At 42.8% G+C, this 19472-nt stretch overlaps 4 protein-coding genes across 9 annotated transcripts; 2 read left to right on the top strand and 2 right to left on the bottom strand.

Annotated features, from left to right (window-relative positions):
- Nucleotides 1–7: 7 nt before the first annotated feature.
- Nucleotides 8–1867, bottom strand: LOC129838376 (RAD9, HUS1, RAD1-interacting nuclear orphan protein 1-like). The gene is made up of 3 exons (XM_055905305.1): nucleotides 1738–1867; nucleotides 1328–1530; nucleotides 8–1225 (listed from the first exon to the last, which is right to left on the bottom strand). The coding sequence occupies exons 2-3, from the start codon at nucleotides 1508–1510 to the stop codon at nucleotides 791–793; spliced, it is 618 nt and encodes a 205-aa protein (XP_055761280.1). The 5' UTR covers nucleotides 1511–1530; nucleotides 1738–1867; the 3' UTR covers nucleotides 8–790.
- Nucleotides 1441–7581, top strand: LOC129838470 (forkhead box protein M1-like). 4 transcript variants are annotated; one of them, XM_055905445.1, is made up of 9 exons: nucleotides 1441–1561; nucleotides 2813–3328; nucleotides 3436–3584; nucleotides 3818–4012; nucleotides 4200–4328; nucleotides 4496–4552; nucleotides 4862–4913; nucleotides 5042–5211; nucleotides 5317–7581. In XM_055905445.1, exons 2-9 carry the CDS (start codon nucleotides 2857–2859, stop codon nucleotides 6121–6123), a joined length of 2031 nt encoding a protein of 676 aa, XP_055761420.1. In that variant the 5' UTR covers nucleotides 1441–1561; nucleotides 2813–2856; the 3' UTR covers nucleotides 6124–7581. The 4 variants fall into 4 exon arrangements, with proteins under 4 accessions (XP_055761420.1, XP_055761421.1, XP_055761419.1 ...); XM_055905446.1 differs by lacking the exon at nucleotides 1441–1561 and adding an exon at nucleotides 1957–2103 and having other exon boundaries at nucleotides 4496–4537; XM_055905444.1 differs by lacking the exon at nucleotides 1441–1561 and adding an exon at nucleotides 1957–2103.
- LOC129838471 (cystine/glutamate transporter-like) lies at nucleotides 7413–13085 on the bottom strand. 2 transcript variants are annotated; one of them, XM_055905449.1, is made up of 12 exons: nucleotides 12525–13085; nucleotides 10688–10814; nucleotides 10456–10571; nucleotides 10235–10360; nucleotides 10027–10126; nucleotides 9882–9926; nucleotides 9660–9783; nucleotides 9454–9557; nucleotides 9259–9355; nucleotides 8950–9099; nucleotides 8649–8826; nucleotides 7413–7959 (listed from the first exon to the last, which is right to left on the bottom strand). In XM_055905449.1, the coding sequence occupies exons 1-12, from the start codon at nucleotides 12760–12762 to the stop codon at nucleotides 7895–7897; spliced, it is 1470 nt and encodes a 489-aa protein (XP_055761424.1). In that variant the 5' UTR covers nucleotides 12763–13085; the 3' UTR covers nucleotides 7413–7894. The 2 variants fall into 2 exon arrangements, with proteins under 2 accessions (XP_055761424.1, XP_055761425.1); XM_055905450.1 differs by having other exon boundaries at nucleotides 10235–10307; nucleotides 10460–10571.
- A 2074-nt stretch (nucleotides 13086–15159) lies between these two features.
- LOC129838536 (peroxisome assembly protein 26-like) lies at nucleotides 15160–17655 on the top strand. 2 transcript variants are annotated; one of them, XM_055905581.1, is made up of 5 exons: nucleotides 15160–15547; nucleotides 15631–15782; nucleotides 15961–16292; nucleotides 16381–16521; nucleotides 16729–17654. In XM_055905581.1, exons 2-5 carry the CDS (start codon nucleotides 15652–15654, stop codon nucleotides 16818–16820), a joined length of 696 nt encoding a protein of 231 aa, XP_055761556.1. In that variant the 5' UTR covers nucleotides 15160–15547; nucleotides 15631–15651; the 3' UTR covers nucleotides 16821–17654. The 2 variants fall into 2 exon arrangements, with proteins under 2 accessions (XP_055761556.1, XP_055761555.1); XM_055905580.1 differs by having other exon boundaries at nucleotides 15160–15782; nucleotides 16729–17655.
- The last annotated feature ends 1817 nt before the right edge of the window (nucleotides 17656–19472 follow it).

Below are 19472 nucleotides of genomic sequence, written 5' to 3'. Positions count from 1 at the left end.
TGCTTCCCGCATGCACAATTCATTTGCAGTCTGGACACGGAGGGGTGAACATCTCCTGCTCTGACTGCAGCTGGGAGGGACTGCTGCGTGAGGACTGGGCCGCCTGTGATTGCTTTGGGATGGGGGTGGGGCCCACGGCAGCACTTGCTGCTCGTTGAGAAGAGTAAGAACAATATGTGCTTTCACGTCAGAGTCTCCAAAAACACCAGAAAGTTGCTACATTTGTCACTAGTCGCTACAGGGGTCTGAATACATGCTAAATATAGCAACAAAGTCACTAAGTTGGCAACTGACAATGTTATTGGATGGCAAGTTATATAGACAGTGATTGGACAGGTTTCTTTGCTTCTGCATGCCATGTTACCACACATGTAGCTAGTAAATAGACCCCTCTATTTATACCCAAGTTACTAGCTAGTGTTGTAACACTCACACCACGGAAATTCATTATGTATTTATGTTAAATTGAAAAACCTTTAAAAAAAAAAAAAAAAAGATTTAATGTGGACCCAGGGTACAAAGAAAACAAGAACCTAGACAGAGCCACATCCATAATGGGCTGAACTACCAACTGCACATGGACAACATGCCAAGTTATCCCGAGCAGCAAAACAATTGAATGGACTCGATTATAGTCATTGCAGCATATCACTTTCAATCAGTGGACTAATGTATTCATGTTGTGTTAACTACAATTCAGTGTTAATTGCAGAACATGATAATAAAATGTCAACATTTACAGTAATGTTGATTAGATGCTAATCAGTGCCCCTGCACTTGAAAGATAACCTCAGTCCCTCAGCAACCTCATCAGCCCTTTCCTCCTCCATGTAACCTTGACTCCATAGTCCCTCTCTGGGGTGTCTGTTGCTAAAATCTCTGAAGTCACGGTGTGTGGCAGGGTCATCGGCTGTGACGCAGGCAACAGGAAGCGAAGAAAGGAGGAACTACCATCATGGTGTAATTCTGGAGTCTCTACATCAGGTGGGGAGAAGACATTGTCTGTGCCAGGGGTGTGGTGTGTTGCTGAGGCAGGAGTCCGAGCAGAGCATGACGCTGGGCTCTTGCCATGTCTGGCAACATTGGCAGCTGCCATTCTAAGGACCCCCACACATCTGCCGGAGGTTGATGCTGCATCTTCCAGTGTTACCTCTGACAACCGTCTCCTCTCAGCTGTCCCTTTCCTGAGAGAAGTTCTCGGTGTTGGTGTCTCCGTTTCATCTTGGTTAGAAGATAGTAAATAATAGTACATTAAGATAGTAAATAATTACATTTAAAAAATGATTGATTATCATCATACACATCAGTTATCCTAAACTGTGATTACCCAAGAACTACAGGCTGTGCAGCTGTTCTGTCGCTGCTCCTCAACCAGAAATGAATTGGGATTGAGTGCGCCTCTCACTTGAGGCACGTTGTGGTATCTGGCGTCATCAAGTGGTGTCTCAAAAAACAACAGCGACGGCTTCTGTGAGTTTGGCAAATATGTCTTTCTTGTTTTACGGGGCATCAGCGATCATGGCTGAGGAGCTGATGGGATCAAGAGAAGGTGAAATATAAGGTGACGTATCAAAGTAATGCAGTATAGAACAGATGTGGTATATAAGAAACGTTATAACGCTATAGCTTGCTTTGGGTTAAGAAGTAACGTTAGCTAGTTAGCTACAACAACAAAAAATAACAGAGTGAAGTACCCTCCCATTAACACAGTACGTCTTCGCATATCACACGACGTACCTGGGTGTATACTGCATGTCAGAAGTAGCTAGTTATCAATGTTTTGAAGAAATAATGTCAGAATCAGAAAGGACAAACATTTGGCATTTGCTTCGCTGTCCTCCTCAAGTCTTGCAGTTAACATAATGGCTAACGCTGATTGGTTGTCACATCCACTGGGTTCAGCCCATTGGATATTGAAAGACCACATGACCGGAATCGCAAATACTGCGCCAAAATTCAAACTCCCATTCGCTTTCACACTGAATGAAAGGAGGTGGAGATCTACAAACTACCTATCAACTTTCATTTTCGATTATTGTCATTGTTTAATTAAGGAGTAAAGTAACCCAGAACAAAAGCGCATCGCATCACCATAATATGAAGGTTTGTTATTTTCAACTTGGTTAAAGTTGCTAGTTAGCTGGCTAATTAACTGGACTAACGTTAGCTGGCAAACTAAACGCGCTAACTACTACCGCTAGTTAGCTAACTACTAGCTTACGTTAGTTTGGGGAATATTTTTATACCTTCTTTGTATGTTAGCTAACTATAAACCCGTGGATTAGAAACTATCTAATTTAACTAACACCATCATGTTCTAGAAGACTGCGTCATAACCATAGCTGATATTTGAAAGACTGGTATTTCTATTCTAAAATCGTTAGCTAACTAGCTATAGTAACAATTACCTGGCTGTTTTATTTTTAATTGAAACAATCAAATATATTTTAGTATAGTTAAGTTAGCAAGTTACTAGAGTAACGTCAGCGCAAATATGGAAAACGTAAATTCATGATGTGAAAGATATTCAATTTGGCGTTGTTACCAGGTTACGCAAGCTAGCTAACGCTACTTTTATTTACCCATCAAAAGAACCTTGGATAATTTTTGAAATAACAGCTTTTGCATCGACAGTCTTGCTTGTTTAGTTGCAGCATATCAACTCAGGTATAAAGTTGTCAGCACCTGATTCGTCATCAGATCAGTTTCGCTATCATTTAACCATTATAGCTAACTAGCTCTAACCTAACCAGATTTTTCTGCCCCAGGGGAAATGTAGTTGTGACTTTAACGTTACCTGTTATCTCTTCAGACATCAAGTGAAGTCAAAGGGCCAGCCTCTGTAATCTGAGCAAAATGAGACAGAGCCCAAGAAGGCCCCTGATCCTTAGGAGGAGGAAGCTTCCTTTCCAGCTAAATGAACCAACACTTGATGGCTCAATTGATGAGCCGGATGGACTACGACACAAGGGACCATCCACATCCAAACCCTCAGGTGGCCAGTGCTTTCCTGATGGCATCCGCATCATGGACCATCCCACTATGCCTGGCACACAAGTGGTTGTCATCCCCAAAACTGCAGACCTTCAGAGTGTAATTGGGGCCCTCACTGCCAAGGGGAAGGAGTGTGGCTCTCAAGGACCAAACAAATTTATCCTTCTAAGTGGTGGCGGCTGTATCGAGGATGGTGCAGATTCTTTCAGTCAACCTAGCTATATGAGAGGTCGCAGCTCTGGTAGGAGTAGCATGGCTCTTGTCACACAGCCAGAGAAGGCAACAACAATGGACTGCCTAAAGGATACTAGGACTTTGACTACAATTAAACCATGTATGTTTATTTGCTTTCATGATTTTGGGTTAATTGACCCTCCACTTTTCAGGTGTTTAACTGTTTTATGATGAACATTGCTGATGCGCACAGTTTTTATTTCACAGTGAATAGGGACCTTGATTGCAGTCCTCTAGATGACAGCCTTACTAACATCCAGTGGCTTGGGAGGATGAATACAGACGGTCTTGAACCAGATCCTGCTAAGAAAGCTGCCAACAAAGAGAATCATGACGCTTGCCAACAGATTCTCCAGGTTTGGCTCCTCTTTTAGCATCTCAGTGTGATTGTCAACGGACGTATGTAAACAGTGATGCTCAAGGAGGGTGTCACCGACACCGTGTTATATGTTTATCTAGAATGTTTCAAGTGTTGCACTCAAGTGTGATATTAGTTCTGCGTGCTTGCTGCATTTGTTGAGTCTTCAAAGAGTAGTATCTACATAGGCCAAACGAAACCAACCTCTCTTTTGTTCTGTTTTGCACACAGTCACAAAGTGAGCGAATGGAAGCACACATGGTTGTCAAAGACCCCTTGTCAGAGAGACCACCCTACTCATACATGGCAATGATTCAGTTTGCCATCAACAGTAAGAAGAGCAGGAGGATGACATTGAAAGAGATCTACACTTGGATTGAGGATCACTTTCCATATTTCAGAAAGGTGGCTAAGCCAGGCTGGAAGGTAAACATCCACAATAAGCCCTTGGTCACAGATAGATTTTATTGGTGTCACTGTAGTAGTTAAGGACAAGATCGTGTTACAATAGAAGCAGAAAAATACCCCTTAAGCACCCAACAAAAACTTGTATAATTGCCAATGGCATTAGCCACATCCTTTTAGGTTGATATTGTCTATGCTCCTCTGCCAGAATTCCATCCGCCACAATCTCTCCCTGCATGACATGTTCATCCGTGAGACAACACAAGATGGCAAGATCTCCTACTGGACCATCCGCCCAGAGGCCAATCGCTGCCTTACTCTTGACCAGGTTTACAAGGTCGGCATGTTACCCACTTTTCTGTTCTAAGTCATATTTTGTCGCTGGCCAATTACAACTATGGGACTCCACAAGAGGACGAATCCCTGCATATAACGGTCTTAACTCTGATATCTACTTATCTCTATGATAACTCTGTCCCTTTTGACCAATTTTCCACCCCACAGACTGAGTCTGATCCAACTTCCATCTCGTCTCGGACCATGCAGGTCTGTGAACAACATGTAAGATTGTTTTACCCTTTTCATCTGTGGCAGTCAGTCAGGGAGGACAGGACACTCCGAGAGAGGACAGGACATGCTTTCCATCTGCTCTTTTTTAGCTCATTAAGTTGACAATTAATTTCAGGGGAGATGCGAGGTGTAGGCAGAGAGGCAGACATCACAGGACCACCGTACATAGTCAGTAACTTCTTCTACACAGGTCTAACTCATGCCGTCTTCATATGTTGTCTTTGAGAAGAGAAAGGGACCATTTCAATTAGAATAGTTGTGTTGGGAATGAGAAGTTAACATCTCAATTGTCTCCCGCAGCAACAAAAGAGAATTGCTCCTGAAATCAAGAAAACATCTGCCAGTGCCCCTGGTGAGTGAGGGAAAGACGGAGGGGGGGGGAAACAAGCAGCTGGACAATTACCAAACCTTTGAGAGTTGGAAATTATTGATGTGTAGCTGTTGCCTTGTGACTTTTTTTTCTGCCATCCATATGTTCAGAGAGGAAGATGAAGCCCCTTCTTCCTCGTGCAGACTCCTACCTGGTCCCCATCCAGCTGCCTTTCACCCAGTCACTCTTCCTGTCCTCGTCCACACAGCTCCCCCTCTCTGCCCCCCAACAGAAATCTAGCTCCACAGGAGGGGGCAAGAGGGTCCGTATAGCTCCCAAGGTAAAGTCTCACCATCACCATACGTTTTTTTTATTGTGAAGTGCCGGAGGTTACTTGATTCCCTATAATTATTAAATGAATACGCTGGGACTGTGTGTTTGGCAGGTTACGTACAGTGATGCCTCCACAGTGATGCTGTATGCTCCTCCAGTTGGGGAGATGAAGGAGGAGCAGGTCTGTGTGCCCCTGACCTCCGTTGCCCCTAGGGCTGTTCTGACCAACACCAGGAAGGAAGTCAGCAGCTCCCGTCGCAAGCAGCGCCTCGTCCTGCCTTCCAACGAGGAGCCTGTGCTTCTCTTCCCCGACAGCACCTTCTTCGACTCGGGCCTGGCCTCCGACGGCTCCGCCTTACAGGACGCCGAGCTCGATCCCCGGCCGGAGCCTAACAGCCCCTGCAGGGAGTTCTCTTTCAAGACCCCCATCAAGAGCAGCCACCCAGCCTCCTCCACCCCCAGCAAGCCACCCACTGTGCTGTTAGAGCCCTGGAGGGTGACCCCGCTGGGCAAGGAGAGAGGCGGCATGCTGGACTTCAGCCCCATCCGCACCCCCGGCCCCAGCTTCACCCCGCACCGCCATGACCACACCCCCTTCAGCTTCAGTAGCACTCCCTTTAAGGACTTGCCCTTGTTCAACTCCCCTCGCGAGCTGCTCACCTCTGCGCGCTCCTCATCTGCGGCTGGCCCCACCGGCACCTGCTCCCCGGGGCCAGAGCGTCTGCAGGGCTGCTCCAGAGAGCTCCAGATCGGGGGTCCCTCCACAGCCAACCGCTCCCTTACGGAGGGCTTGGTCCTGGACACCATGAACGACAGCCTGAGCAAGATCTTGGTGGATATCAGCTTCTCTGGCCTGGAGGATGATGATCTGGGTATGGGGAACATCAGCTGGTCTCAGCTCATCCCTGAACTCAAGTAGCCACTGCCGAGCAGAGAGCACGACCTTTTCAAAGTTCTTTGCTAGATGATGCCATAGTCTCATCATTACCCAAGCTGCTCACATCATCTTCCAATCTGTAAATGTGGGAGTTTTTCTGACTTAGATTTTTTTTCTTTGTCATAGGTTGCTTTTGTCAATACTAAGCAGTCCTTTTCCTCTCTCTTGGTTGTGTTTCATGCCACAAGCATAAGCGACCATATTTTGATTACAATTCACTGTCTCCCACGATAGTCTTGAAGAAACTACTAGAGAACCGAAAAGTATGTCTGAGTTGTATGTTGATGTGTAGCCTACATAGAATATGTATGTTAATTTGCACATTTTGTAATATGTTTTGCTCTTTAAAATGTACATTTATACATAGATAAATCATCAAACTATCCAGTGAGACTGACACTACCATGCTAGAATATAAGATGTGGTGCCTCCTCTGAAAGTGAGCGAGTCTCCATTTGATTGGACCTCTGAAAGGATGTAACATGATGTACAGAGGACCAACCACCAATGAGAGAAAGTAATAAACAACCAGGGCTGTCTACACACAAAGGAGATGCCATTTTTGATTGACCAAGTCAACACTTATTCTAGTGCACTTTTGTAACTTATTCTAAGTATGACACAATGTCCAATCTGCGTTGTGAACTTTTTAAGAGTGGTAGTAATTTCTTACTCAATGTGTAAAAGCATAAAGTAGTATGGTGATGTCTTCTACTCCTGTGTTACTCTGTCTGTGTAGAAGGGAAATATGTTTGAATTGTCATTTGAAGTTTTTATGGCTAGAAGATTAAACATTTAATGCATGAGTTTATGGTTTTATCTTGATCAAAGGGTCATAGTTGTTACTTTGTTATGGGAAAGGAAGACTGCATCATTTGTATATGACCAATTCTGAACGGTGTATGGCTTTTTATGGTTATTCTCAGTTCCTTTGTTGGCTGTGCTTGTGGTGGACACATTCAGGTTCAAGTTTAAGGAGCATACTGTCTGCTAGTGTTTAATATCATGGCATGGGCTTGCTGGTGATTGACTTGGTTTCATATCTTTACAGTATTGGTGTCTTGGAAACTGTAGTTAATGTAAATGTTTAAAGTGCCTCTTTTCCTTTTTGGGTGGGTGTGCTGACTATAATGAAACCCTGTGACTTTGCTGCTTCTTTTCACATTGGGTGGGTTTAGATGTCTTAACTTTGACTAGATTCACACAGTCCTGGGTTTCTTGTCCCATATAATTTAAAAGTATGATAAACTGGAAGAGGCATGAACACCACATAATATGCAAGAACTTTTACATTCTGGTTCAGTATTTATTACATGACCAGTACAACAGACCCCAGAGGAAGGTTTGGGGAAAACTGACATGGGTACATTTTGGGATGATTACGAAAAGTATGTCTGTTTTATGAATCCTATGTAAATGGAATAAATTAATGTCACAGTTTCTCTCTTTGTTTTATTTGAGTACCAAATACCAGTATGTCATTTGCTGATGATTGTCATTTTAAATGTAAATAATCCACACAAAACATCTATCGTATTCAAAGTGTAAAAAGTACACCGTTAATTCAAATAAACAAAAACAATAGTCAGTGGGGGTTTTTTCAGCAGAACTAACTTTCCCAGCAGTGAATGTTGTGGAGTTAACGGCTCATTATTTTCCAAATCTAACATGCCTTGGTTTTCACATCCATATGCAATATGGAGGGCACAGCAATGGGTGTCCGTCCGGTCAGTGTGTGAGTAAAGAGGCGTCTTTAGTAGGTCTGGACTTCTTGCTGAGCCACCTCCAGCAGTATCTGGAGCTGCTTGCTGCAGTAGTCTGGAGAATAGAGAGACTGTCCTGTCAGTGACTCGCAACAGCCATAACTATCCCACACAACACCCTCACCTGACATTTCTGCTATCAGTAATTCAGTATTTTTTTATTTTATTTCACCTTTATTTAACCAGGTAGGCAAATTGAGAACACGTTCTCATTTACAATTGCGACCTGGCCAAGATAAAGCAAAGCAGTTCGACACATACAACAACACATAGTTACACATGGAGTAAAACAAACATACAGTCAATAATACAGTGAAAAATAAGTCTATATACAATATGAGCAAGTGAGGTGAGATAAGGGAGGTGAAGGCAAACAAAATATATATATAAATAAATAAAAATATAAAAAGGCCATGGTGGCGAAGTAAATACAATATAGCAAGTAAAAAAAAAAGTAGAGATAGAAAAAAGTAGAGATAGAAATAATGGGGTGCAAAGGAGCAAAATAAATAAATACAGTAGGTAAAGAGGTAGTTGTTTGGGCTAAATTATAGATGGGCTATGTACAGGTGCAGTAATCTATGAGCTGCTCTGACAGCTGGTGCTTAAAGCTAGTGAGGGAGATAAGTGTTTCCAGTTTCAGAGATTTTTGTAGTTCGTTCCAGTCATTGGCAGCAGAAATATGATGTATGATGATGTATGATGATGACAACATTATAGTGGCATGATAAGGATGTGACTCACTGAAGATCTTTCTCCATCGGGCGGGCAGGCGTGAGCGGTGCACGGTCAGGTAGTAGACAGGGACTCCAGACAGGGTGAGAGCACAGCTGCCCCCTGTGTTCCAGGGGTCTGAGTACAGAGACAGCCCAACGATGAAGAAGCACACCACTGTGAAGGTGACTGCAATGGCCAGCGGCACCTAGTAGACATGGAATAGAATTATGAGCTGATCATAGGAATAAAACTAGGTAAACAGTCAAGAAACAGCCAACTAGTAAGTACCAAACAAGTGACATTAGTTAATTATAGTAGTCATAGCAACCTTGAAGGGTCTTGGGTGGAGGGGGAAGCGGTAGCGATGGATGAGCATCCCCATGGTCGCCATGGCAATGAAGAGCCACCGAGAGAAGGAGGCAAAGTTGATCAGCTGGAATATCTCTCCTCTCGCCACCATTACTACCACCAACGGATACTGCAGGAAGGACAACACAAACATCTCAACTGGACCATGAAAGCAAAGCATAGACCTACCTCATCAACCCAACAAGGACATCCCTACAATACAGATGTCTGTAAAGAGACTCTAATAGAGTTGGCAAGGTAGACTATGGGCAGTAGTAGTAGACTATACCAGCAGCAGAACAGCAGGCAGAGGCGTGTTTCTACGGATGTGGATCATTGAGAAGAGGACTGGCCAGTGTCCCTCCCTGGCCCCCACAAACAGCATCCTGCACCACGGACAGACAGACAGACGTCTCGTGAATAGAACCAGCCAAGCGTACATCAAGGTGTACGTTTCTGAATTACAAGAGTGCAGCATTATTACCTGGGTGCTCCAAAGAAGCCACCGTTCAGCGCCCCAAGACAGGACACAGCTACCAGTACAGGAATCACAGAGGCCAAGCCGTGAAGCGCACGATTGGCAAACGTCTGCGATAAACAGACAGCATATATGAGGCTGACATGCAGTTCACTTCATATGCAGTTATTTTCCTTCTCTTGGCTTTGACCATATGATGCCACAGTACTGACCACAGCCACAGCATCAGACACAAGAAGCTCCTCTGCTGTCATCATGGTGTAATAGGCCACGTTGACAAGAACGTAGCACACAGTCACCGTCACCATGGAGAAGATGATTGCCAGTGGGATGTTTCTGACAAAATAGATCAGACAAACTAAGGCATGAGGTTCATTGATTATTTGTGTGGAAATAATTGGTCAATCACATTGTTTTTTTTTAATGTAAAATACCTATTTGGGTTAATGACCTCCTCTGTGACAAAATTCAGATAAAACCTGCAAAGAAAGTAAAAGATGTCCATTTATCAGTTAACAGTTCTTTACGGACAACACAACAATTGGTATATGATATGGGATTTTCTTGTGCACTGCTTACCATCCACCATAGGCATATAGACCAGAATAAAAGGCCAATGGTAGCTTATCCAGTGTTAATGTATCAATCTCAAAGCCATTCTGAAAGTTCTCTGTCTGTCCTGGGGAGGGGAGAGAGGAAAACGAGTTAGCAGGGTTTGATTGATTAGGGTCCTGTGTATATTGTGTACATTGTGTATCATGTTACTCTACCAAAACCACTACCCCACCTCTGGCTAATGCCATGATGCCAGGAACGATGATTAAGACAAGGGCAAACATCTTGATGAATGTCAGCGTGATCTGGGTGCGAGAGACCAGGGTCACACTCCAGCAGTTTATCGCCACCACAAATGCTACAAGGAGATGGGGAAGATAAACCTCGTTGAAATAGTATTCCATAGTAATCAAACAATTCACAAAGTCTTATCGATTGTATTTTATCACTCACTCACTCCAAGGATGCTGACCAGTTTAATCAGTGCTGTGGGAGGAGCACAAGGGCTGAAAAAGGGATCCACCAGATAGCGTCCGAATGCCAGGGACACGTAGGATGCTACAGCTGGCCTTTACAGTCCACATGGAGTACAGTAAAAGCATTAGAAAACGTGTAATAAACTATACTGTCCCCTAAACTACTCCAAGAGTGAATGCAAAGAGACACAGAGATACAGGCTGCTGACCTGATGAATAAAAACTCTGCCCAGAGACGCAGGAACGCAGGCAAGGGTCCTAATGTCTCCAGCAGATAGGTGTAGTGGCCCCCTGACTTTGTAAATGTGGTTCCCAGCTCAGCATAACACAAGGCCCCTGGACAAAGAACAGAGACAGATGACACATCTCCCACTGGGCACAGACGTCAGTTCAACAAAGTTTTGATTTACATTTGGTTGAGTTGTCAAATAACGTTAATTTCAACGTGAAATCACAAAAAAAATTCACCATGTCATTGGATTCAGGTGAAAAGTTGGGTGAAAAAAATACTAAATTCCCTTACGTTGATTACTTTTTTCAAATAGAGTCAGTTTTTCACGTTGACTTAACATCATCACATTGAATTTGGTGGTTGAAATGATGTGGAAACAATGTGGAGTTTTTGCTCAGTGGCCTGAGATATTTTCTATTGTATAACTATCTCTATACATTCAGGAAACAGATTTTTTTAAATATTCATTATTCAGTGCATATCATTAGTTATAGCTGTGCTTAAAACTGTGATATAATAAAGTTAAAAACTGGGGGAATACCTGGGAAAGGTCAGCCATACATCCACCCCATGCTTTCAGCCCATGCTACCCTTTTGATCTGTTTATTTGGTCAGTCGTAGGCTATTACCCTATAAACAACCTTATTGAATAGTACAGATCTTAATTTGATCACTTTTGTTGCTGAGAATTTTCCTGTTTAAAAAGGCTTCTGAAGTTTGTAATTTCCACTGACATTTCCATTTCAGACTTGATTTGCCCAAATGAAAAATGCATCAACCCCTACAAAAATGGCCATTAATTATAATCAACAGGCTCATTTTCCTGCTGTAGCAAACTGTCTCAAATTAAGATCCTACATCTGTATATTAAACCATCAGTTTAATAGTAAACATTTGGACATCTGTTCAAGGACTCATATACTTGAATGATAATAAATGTTTTAAATTATGTTAATGGTACAAATAATAGTGGAGGCATGTATGACAATAACCTGTACAGTGAACAGTGAACATCACGATTATGCTCCTCTTGCTCTCATATTAATTAAATAAGATAAGTCAAAATGACTTTATAAGTGAAAAGGTTGATTACATGTGCAAATACCAGAGGATTATGGACCTTGGCCAGATCATTCAGCTAAGTGAACATATCCATCACAGTTTACTACCAAAGACAATACAGCGAGTACTAGATTACACCTCTGAGGTAGCCTAAGCTTCCATTAGGGGAGTGAATGTTGTGTGCTGTCTGTGAATTAAAGGGGCAGTGCAGTCAAATGCATGATTAACCTGTGTTTTATATATATTTCCACACTATGAGGTAGAGAAAAGACTGCCTGAAATTTCAGCTTGTTTCGCCCTGCCTGGCTACATGACCAGGCAGTGTAATAGACCAATTACAATAATATATCTCTTTTCCAATAACAGATAGTTTTCAGGTTACAATCCCTCCAATTAGGCTCCTCCAATTAGGAGGCTCCTCATTCAGACCTTTCCCATACAGTCCTAGCAACATTTTTGCGAGACAAATTACTTTTTGTTAAGAAGCTTTTTTTGTATGTTTTTAACCATTTTAATAGAAAAAAAATCACAGTAAGGTGCTTAATTGTTACCCAGAAATGTTTTCATATTGAGATAAAAACAGCTGCATTGGACCTTAAACAATACTGAATCAGCCTGATGTGTGAAGATCTATCAAAAATGTTTCAAGACGGATATTGTGTTAGCAACTGCCACTCTCAAACATCACAATTATGCTCCTCTTGCTCTCATATTTACCCACTACCTCTTTTAAAATGACAGTTGGTGCTTACCGAAGGTCGAGAGAACCCCACACAGTGCCCAAACCACCAGTGACAGCCCCACACTACCACTGTTCATCAGAACCCCTTTTGGTGCAATGAAGATGCCGCTGCCCACCACGGTACCGATGATGAAGGAGATAGCCGGAAGCAGACCTATTGTCCTCCTCAGGTGGATCACTTCATCATCTTCTTTCTTCTCCTTCACCTCATCCTCCTCTTCCTTCGACTGAATTCCATCTATGCCCATGCCTCAGCAGCCTTGAAGGTGTGAAAACACCTTGTTTAGATAGCCAGCCTTACACCAACACGTTCCAGTGAATAAATCAAGTAGTTAATTTAAGTGAACAAAAAAGTATTCTCTCTTTACGAACACAAAAGTATAGTAATTCCCTTTATGGATAAACTATCAAATTCATATATCCTTCTTCTTATACTGAAACTGCTTGTATTTATCCAATGAAGATTGCTTGATGTAGAGGACAAGTGTGAAAGACGAGACAAGCTAGGGGAGGGTGACAAGCAGAGTGGAGCTGTATGAGCTGAACGGGTAGACTAGTATACCCCTCACACTTACACAAGGCCCTCTCCCCCGAACTTGTTTTTTACCCCCTCATTGGCTCTTGCAAATCAGCACAGTCAGTAACCATAGAAACTCACCAATCCTGCACAAGCGGGAAACAAAGCCAGCAGTCTTCCCAAGCTTCAACAACATGAGTAATTAAGATAGTTAGACGGTCAAAGCCATGGTGCATTCATTGTACAGAGTGTGTGTGTGTGTGTGTGTGTGTGTGTGTGTGTGTGTGTGTGTGTGTGTGTGTGTGTGTGTGTGTGTGTGTGTGTGTGTGTGTGTGTGTGTGTGTGTGTGTGTGTGTGTGTGTGTGTGTGTGCGCATGCACTAAAGTTTTTCGGGGTCTTTGTGTGTGTGTGTCGGTGTGTGTAAGTTTTGCTTGTGTGCACAGCTTTAAACACGGAATACCATAGGGAGAGAACCCAAACACCCCTTGTAGCGGCAGCTGTACAAATAACAGGGGGGTGGCTTACAACAACAACTTCACAACAGAGAAACTATATGTGCTATCGGAGCAGATGGCCTTATTGATGTTCTCACTAATATCCACAAAATATCAGTAGAATTCATTCAGAACCAAATCAGAACCAAATAACATCCAATTTGACAAAAATGTCAACACTAAAATGGGGTTGAATGCAATGTCAAACAATTGGCATGTCATTTCTCTCTCTTTGCACACACGCCTGATGAATAAAACCAAGGTCATGTAGTTTGTCCCTGTGTGTGAACTGTGAAGTATTTCTGTCATGAGCAAGGAAACTTCAGCATGAGATCACATGTGAGGGATCAAACAGCAAACTGTGAAAAAATGTATCTGGCCTCTCTTTCCTTAACGCTTGGGAGACTGTGGCTGTCCATTTCAGTTAATCCTTCGCTTGTCTCCCTATTGTTAAAAATCTTTCAACACAGCAGTTAACAAAAGCATTATAGCTGCTTTATTTTCATTTGACATGTTTTGTTGTAATTGCATGTGTTGACAATGGTTGTCAGCATTTCTGGGAAACTAAGTGTCACAATAACTTATCTGACATTTTACCACTCTACACCATCACATTATGTGATTTGAACAGTACAGAAAGGCAAAGTATGACATTTATTTTTCTACTTTTCATGTTTATTGAGCTGAAAGTTGTGAGGATGTTAGAGAGATCCCTACTGCTATGAAAAATAAGTATTTCAAATTGCTGTAGGTCCAACTGTAACGGTTGTCCTCCTCCTCTTCATCCGAAGAGGAGGAGCAGGGATTGAACCAAAATGCAGCGGATTGTGAAGACATGATATTTAATAAACAAGACGGAAAAAAAACACGAAACGAAATACACTTGGATGATTAACAAAATAACAAACGGAGTAGACAGACCTGGACGACGAACTTACATAAACACGAAGAACGCACAAACACAGAAAATAGCCTACACATAAAATAACGATGAACAAACAACCCGAACAGTCCCGTATGGTGCGACAAACACAGACACAGGAGACAACCACCCACAACGAACACTGTGAAACAACCTACCTAAATATGACTCTCAATTAGAGGAACGCCAAACACCTGCCTCTAATTAAGAGCCATACCAGGCAACCCATAAACCAACATAGAAACAGAAAACATAGAATGCCCACCCAAACTCATACAACAAACTAACAGAAATAGGTCAGGAACGTGACACCAACATCAAACATCACATGTAATAATATAATATTTAAAACCTTCTAAATCTGTCTCTCAACAGAAAATTAGTAAATGAAAGTCTCTTAACACGCAAACCTTACTTTGCACAGTATAATCAGCTCATGTCATAGAGTTATTTTGAGTTCTACAACTTCAATGCTTTCTGTCCTTGTCTTACAAAACAGTGACGCAAATGTATATGCAAATGCACCATTGTTCCAGAGATCCCACAAATGATCATCTGGAACCCCACCATTCCGGCACGCCGGGCGAGCTAAATCAGCGCACCTGGAGGTTCACGCATGAATAGGAACGCAAGTGATTGGCTGCCTTGTGTTCATGAGTAATCTCCAAATATGATTGGTGGCGAATGCGGAAGCAAAATAAGAGCATGTAGATTGCCTCAGAATGTAAAAAAATTGGTACAAGGCAGGTACCACCGTTTTTTGCAATTAAACTTACCACCACCACATAATTGACGGCACGTTTCACATATTGGTAAAAACGTTACTAATGTTTGGTTGACAGTCGGTGATTCGTATTTCAATTTGTCGGCACAAACAACTTAAAGAGAAGAAACGTTAGCTACCTACAGTAAAATGAGGAGCAACTCGTCCACCTCAATGGCTCAGACTCTCAGCTTCGGGTCTGCCCATCAAAGCTGACACATGGACTGTTGGACTCAGCTGTCGAGCAGCTAATGGTTCGGGGGGATTTCCAAGCTGCTTTCGACACACGTGAGAGAGGTCTGGAGAGCCTTTTAAACGCAGAGCAAAAAATCAACAGGTGGGTACTAATTCTTAGAATGTGCTCACCTTTCATGACATGGTCCTTGTTGCATTGCATTATTGGACTAAACCGTTGTCCAGCTGACTTTCAGGTATGGGGAGATGAAGGGTGCACTCAGCATTGTGGGGATTCAAGCAATGGCTGAACTCAATCAGTGGCCTGGTGCACTGGCATGGATTCTGCAGCATTATGAGTGCCCTGAGAAAATACCTGCCAAAATAATGCAGATGTGGTGAGGAAAATGTAACATGGTTAATTTGCAGGTTCTCATTTCTTCCACACCATTTATAACAGTGCTATACACTGCAGACACTGGACATTGTGATTTATGTTTTCAATTGGCATGTAAATGTATTCCCGAATTCACCCTGCAGTCATGTTTTTCTCCATGTCCCTCTTCTTTTTTGTAGCATGCTCTTCTACACCAAAGTGGGTGGTGAGCAAGCTATGATGCAGGAGGCAGGCAATGTTTGGCTGTGCTGCCCATCCAATGGGAGGTTGGCAGGATCTGGGACTGTAGCAGAGCTGTATTTACTGCATATTCTAGTGCCTTTAGGTCATATGACAGAGGAACGGGAGTTGGTTTTTGGTGAGGTCGGAGGTATTGCATTCACAGAGGACCAGAAACAAGCAGCACTGGATATCGTGGAGAATAAAGAGAACCTCAGCCAAGAACAATCCCCAAGCCCTAGTCCCAACCCCAGTCCTGTGGTGGTGGCTGCTGGACTTAACACACCTCAAGGTGCATCTCACTTACAGTTGCATTAACCCTTTGTATTGACGTTAATGCTGCCAGACAGTGTGACTGACTGTGTGTTTGTACTTTATAGGTGCTGTGATTCAGAAACTTGAGGCCTTGCTTAGACTTTTGAACAGAGGAATATCTGTAGCCAGTGCTGGGTCATTCCTTATTCGGAGAGTCTTTCTGGCTGTGGTCCTTCTCTACATGCTTTTTGTCCGGATGGATCCAGGTAAAAAAATTAAATAAAATTGAACATCAAAATAATGTGGTTGCTTTAGTTAATACTAGTCTAGCACTTAGCATAAAGCTTTTGTATAGCTTTTGATTGCAGCCAACCTACCTACAGTATTTAAGCAACTAAGCACTGAACAGCGACTAGATATCAGAACAAAAAGCAGAAATGTTATGATGATTCTTGGATATGGTTTCTCCACAGCTCATCCCTCATCTTTCCCCTGGATCTCACAGCTGCTGCAGATGCTGAAGCAGATGTGGGACGCCACGTTTGCTCCTTACTATCGAGCCTGATCTCAGAGCTAACTGTAAAACCATACAGCCTGGTGCTGGGATATCAGGTTTAAATTTGACTGATACCGAAGAGCTCACCATTGACCCTCTAATCATGTAAAAATTAATAAGTGACTGAGATAAATAGAGAAATTCAGGGGGACTTTTGTTGGCAAAAACAACGTGAATACCTGTGAAGGCAGAATGTGAAAAACATGGATACCTGTGAAGGCAGAATGTGTAAGTAATAGGCAGAATTAATTTCCCTGGTGTTGCAGATTCAGTTGCTCCCATATACACTGCTCAAAAAAATAAAGGGAACACTTAAACAACACAATGTAACTCCAAGTCAATCACACTTCTGTGAAATCAAACTGTCCACTTAGGCAGCAACACTGATTGACAATAAATGTCACATGCTGTTGTGCAAATGGAATAGACAAAAGGTGGAAATTATAGGCAATTAGCAAGACACCCCCAATAAAGGAGTGATTCTGCAGGTGGTGACCACAGACCACTTCTCAGTTCCCATGCTTCCTGGCTGATGTTTTGGTCACTTTTGAATGCTGGCGGTGCTTTCACTCTAGTGGTAGCATGAGACGGAGTTTACAACCCACACAAGTGGCTCAGGTAGTGCAGCTCATCCAGGATGGCACATCAATGCGAGCTGTGGCAAGAAGGTTTGCTGTGTCTGTCAGCGTAGTGTCCAGAGCATGGAGGCGCTACCAGGAGACAGGCCAGTACATCAGGAGACGTGGAGGAGGCCGTAGGAGGGCAACAACCCAGCAGCAGGACCGCTACCTCCGCCTTTGTGCAAGGAGGTGCACTGCCAGAGCCCTGCAAAATGACCTCCAGCAGGCCACAAATGTGCATATGTCAGCATATAGTCTCACAAGGGCTCTGAGGATCTCATCTCGGTACCTAATGGCAGTCAGGCTACCTCTGGTGAGCACAAACCGGTCATGCTGGAGGATGTTGCAGGCAGCAGAACGTTCTCCACGGTGTCTCCAGACTCTGTCACGTCTGTCACATGTGCTCAGTGTGAACCTGCTTTCATCTGCTTTCACCCCCCCCCCCCCCCACACACACACACATTAATTATACTTACCTTACAGATCACAAAGTGAGCTAATTTCCACTCCATTCATATGCAAAATATATTTGATTCATACACTGGCTTGTCTGGCTGACATGTTAATATTTTAAGCAGGCCTTCCCTTATCAACACTGAAATAATATTAGTCCTCTATTTTCATTTTTTTTTTAACAATAGCTCATTAGTACACCCTTGTGGTTGAATATATATCTATATCTATATATCTATATATCTAATATATATGTCTTATGACACAATTTATCATGGTGAACTAACAAATACCATCAAGGGATACATTACAATTTACAATAAAACACCTTATGAAACAGCTGTGAAAATCAATGTAGAAATATTTTAGACTTAAATACAGAAACTATTTTTTTGTGTGTCAATTTACTTTCACGATTTGTTTGTACACTCACATGGCAATCATAGACTGAAATACTGAATTATGGTGTGTGGAATAGAGAGGAAGTGGGTGCTGTGTGGATGGGAGGTTCTGCCTGTCACTTGTTTTCAACAGGTAGTCAGTCTTGGAAGGTGGACTCGAAGAGGGAAACTGCAAAGTCCAGGTGCTGCTGCCCTCTTTGTTCTGAGTGTTTCTACTAATTTTATCGAAGAGGTATTACAGGATTTTCTACCTACTTTATCTGTTTTGACCGTATGGGCAGACAGCCGCAGCCCCACACCGGGCCAGGCATCTCAGCCAGAGAGCGCAAACAACTGCACCAGTCAGGCCACACATTCGAACGGTCCGATCAGAACGAGTGCAAGCCCCCTCCGCTAAACGCCCGCAAGGTTCACAGCCCCTACTCACTTAGTTCCTACACATGCACATATATATTTACATTTCACAACCCCCAAAATCACACATGTATGCAGTTCATTGAATTCAAAAGCTCTTAGCATTTACTGGGTTTCTAGGAAATTTAAAGAGAGACCTACGTGACGCCCTTCTCGCTGAGACAGTATCTGTGAAGCAGCTTATACAGCATTCAACTATGTAAGAACAAGCTTACCTTTTTATAGTTAGGTGGCCACCCATTTGCAAGATTGTCCAAAGAAACTGTCACCAGCCCGAAACGTCACTCTCTGTGGCCCCTTGATCTCCTGGCAAAGCTCGCCAAATATGTTGTGGAGAATCGTCTCAGAAATATAACACTCTTACAAGAACTTGTGAATTCAATATACACTTTAATACAAAGTAGCAAAACTGAGCCCTTCCATGGAAAGACCCTATCACAAACGTAACAGAGCCGAGCTTCTCCATGGAAAGAGATTAAATTCTCATATTACAGAGTCCTGCCGTTATAGGATTCTGTCTTTGCATAACGTATAGAGTCCCCTCCCTCTATATGAAAATAGCTTCCCTTGACTTTTCTCCATCATTAATCTTTCCATCTCAGAGCTTGTTTGTTCACGCCCACTAACGCTCATATCTGCTTTTGGTTAGGTTATAATGATGGTAGAACCCTTTTCACGTCCTAAAAATAATCTATGCATTGCATGCTTATGTTTTACGTGTTAGTCATCAGTTATTTTGCTTTCATCTTTCTTCCTGTATCCTGCTGACCATA

Source organism: Salvelinus fontinalis, chromosome 39 (genome assembly GCF_029448725.1).
Source record: "Salvelinus fontinalis isolate EN_2023a chromosome 39, ASM2944872v1, whole genome shotgun sequence".
Classification (NCBI taxonomy): Eukaryota; Metazoa; Chordata; class Actinopteri; order Salmoniformes; family Salmonidae; genus Salvelinus; species Salvelinus fontinalis.
This window is presented reverse-complemented; position numbering and strand designations above follow the sequence as displayed.

Excerpts from the sequence above, each read along its gene's own strand:
- LOC129838470 (XM_055905445.1), top strand. The coding sequence starts at position 2,857 with ATGAGACAGAGCCCAAGAAGGCCCCTGATCCTTAGGAGGAGGAAGCTT. Across the intron at positions 4,329-4,495 it reads CTCTTGACCAGGTTTACAAG|ACTGAGTCTGATCCAACTTC; the intron begins GTCGGCATGTTA and ends TCCACCCCACAG. Across the intron at positions 4,553-4,861 it reads TGCAGGTCTGTGAACAACAT|CAACAAAAGAGAATTGCTCC; the intron begins GTAAGATTGTTT and ends TGTCTCCCGCAG.
- LOC129838536 (XM_055905580.1), top strand. The coding sequence starts at position 15,652 with ATGAAGGGTGCACTCAGCATTGTGGGGATTCAAGCAATGGCTGAACTC. Across the intron at positions 15,783-15,960 it reads GCCAAAATAATGCAGATGTG|CATGCTCTTCTACACCAAAG; the intron begins GTGAGGAAAATG and ends TCTTTTTTGTAG. Across the intron at positions 16,522-16,728 it reads TTTTGTCCGGATGGATCCAG|CTCATCCCTCATCTTTCCCC; the intron begins GTAAAAAAATTA and ends GTTTCTCCACAG.
- LOC129838471 (XM_055905449.1), bottom strand. The coding sequence starts at position 12,762 with ATGGGCATAGATGGAATTCAGTCGAAGGAAGAGGAGGATGAGGTGAAG. Across the intron at positions 9,558-9,659 it reads TGTCTGATGCTGTGGCTGTG|ACGTTTGCCAATCGTGCGCT; the intron begins GTCAGTACTGTG and ends TGTTTATCGCAG. Across the intron at positions 9,356-9,453 it reads GGCTTCTTTGGAGCACCCAG|GATGCTGTTTGTGGGGGCCA; the intron begins GTAATAATGCTG and ends TCCGTGGTGCAG.
- LOC129838376 (XM_055905305.1), bottom strand. The coding sequence starts at position 1,510 with ATGCCCCGTAAAACAAGAAAGACATATTTGCCAAACTCACAGAAGCCG. Across the intron at positions 1,226-1,327 it reads GCACAGCCTGTAGTTCTTGG|CAAGATGAAACGGAGACACC; the intron begins GTAATCACAGTT and ends CTATCTTCTAAC.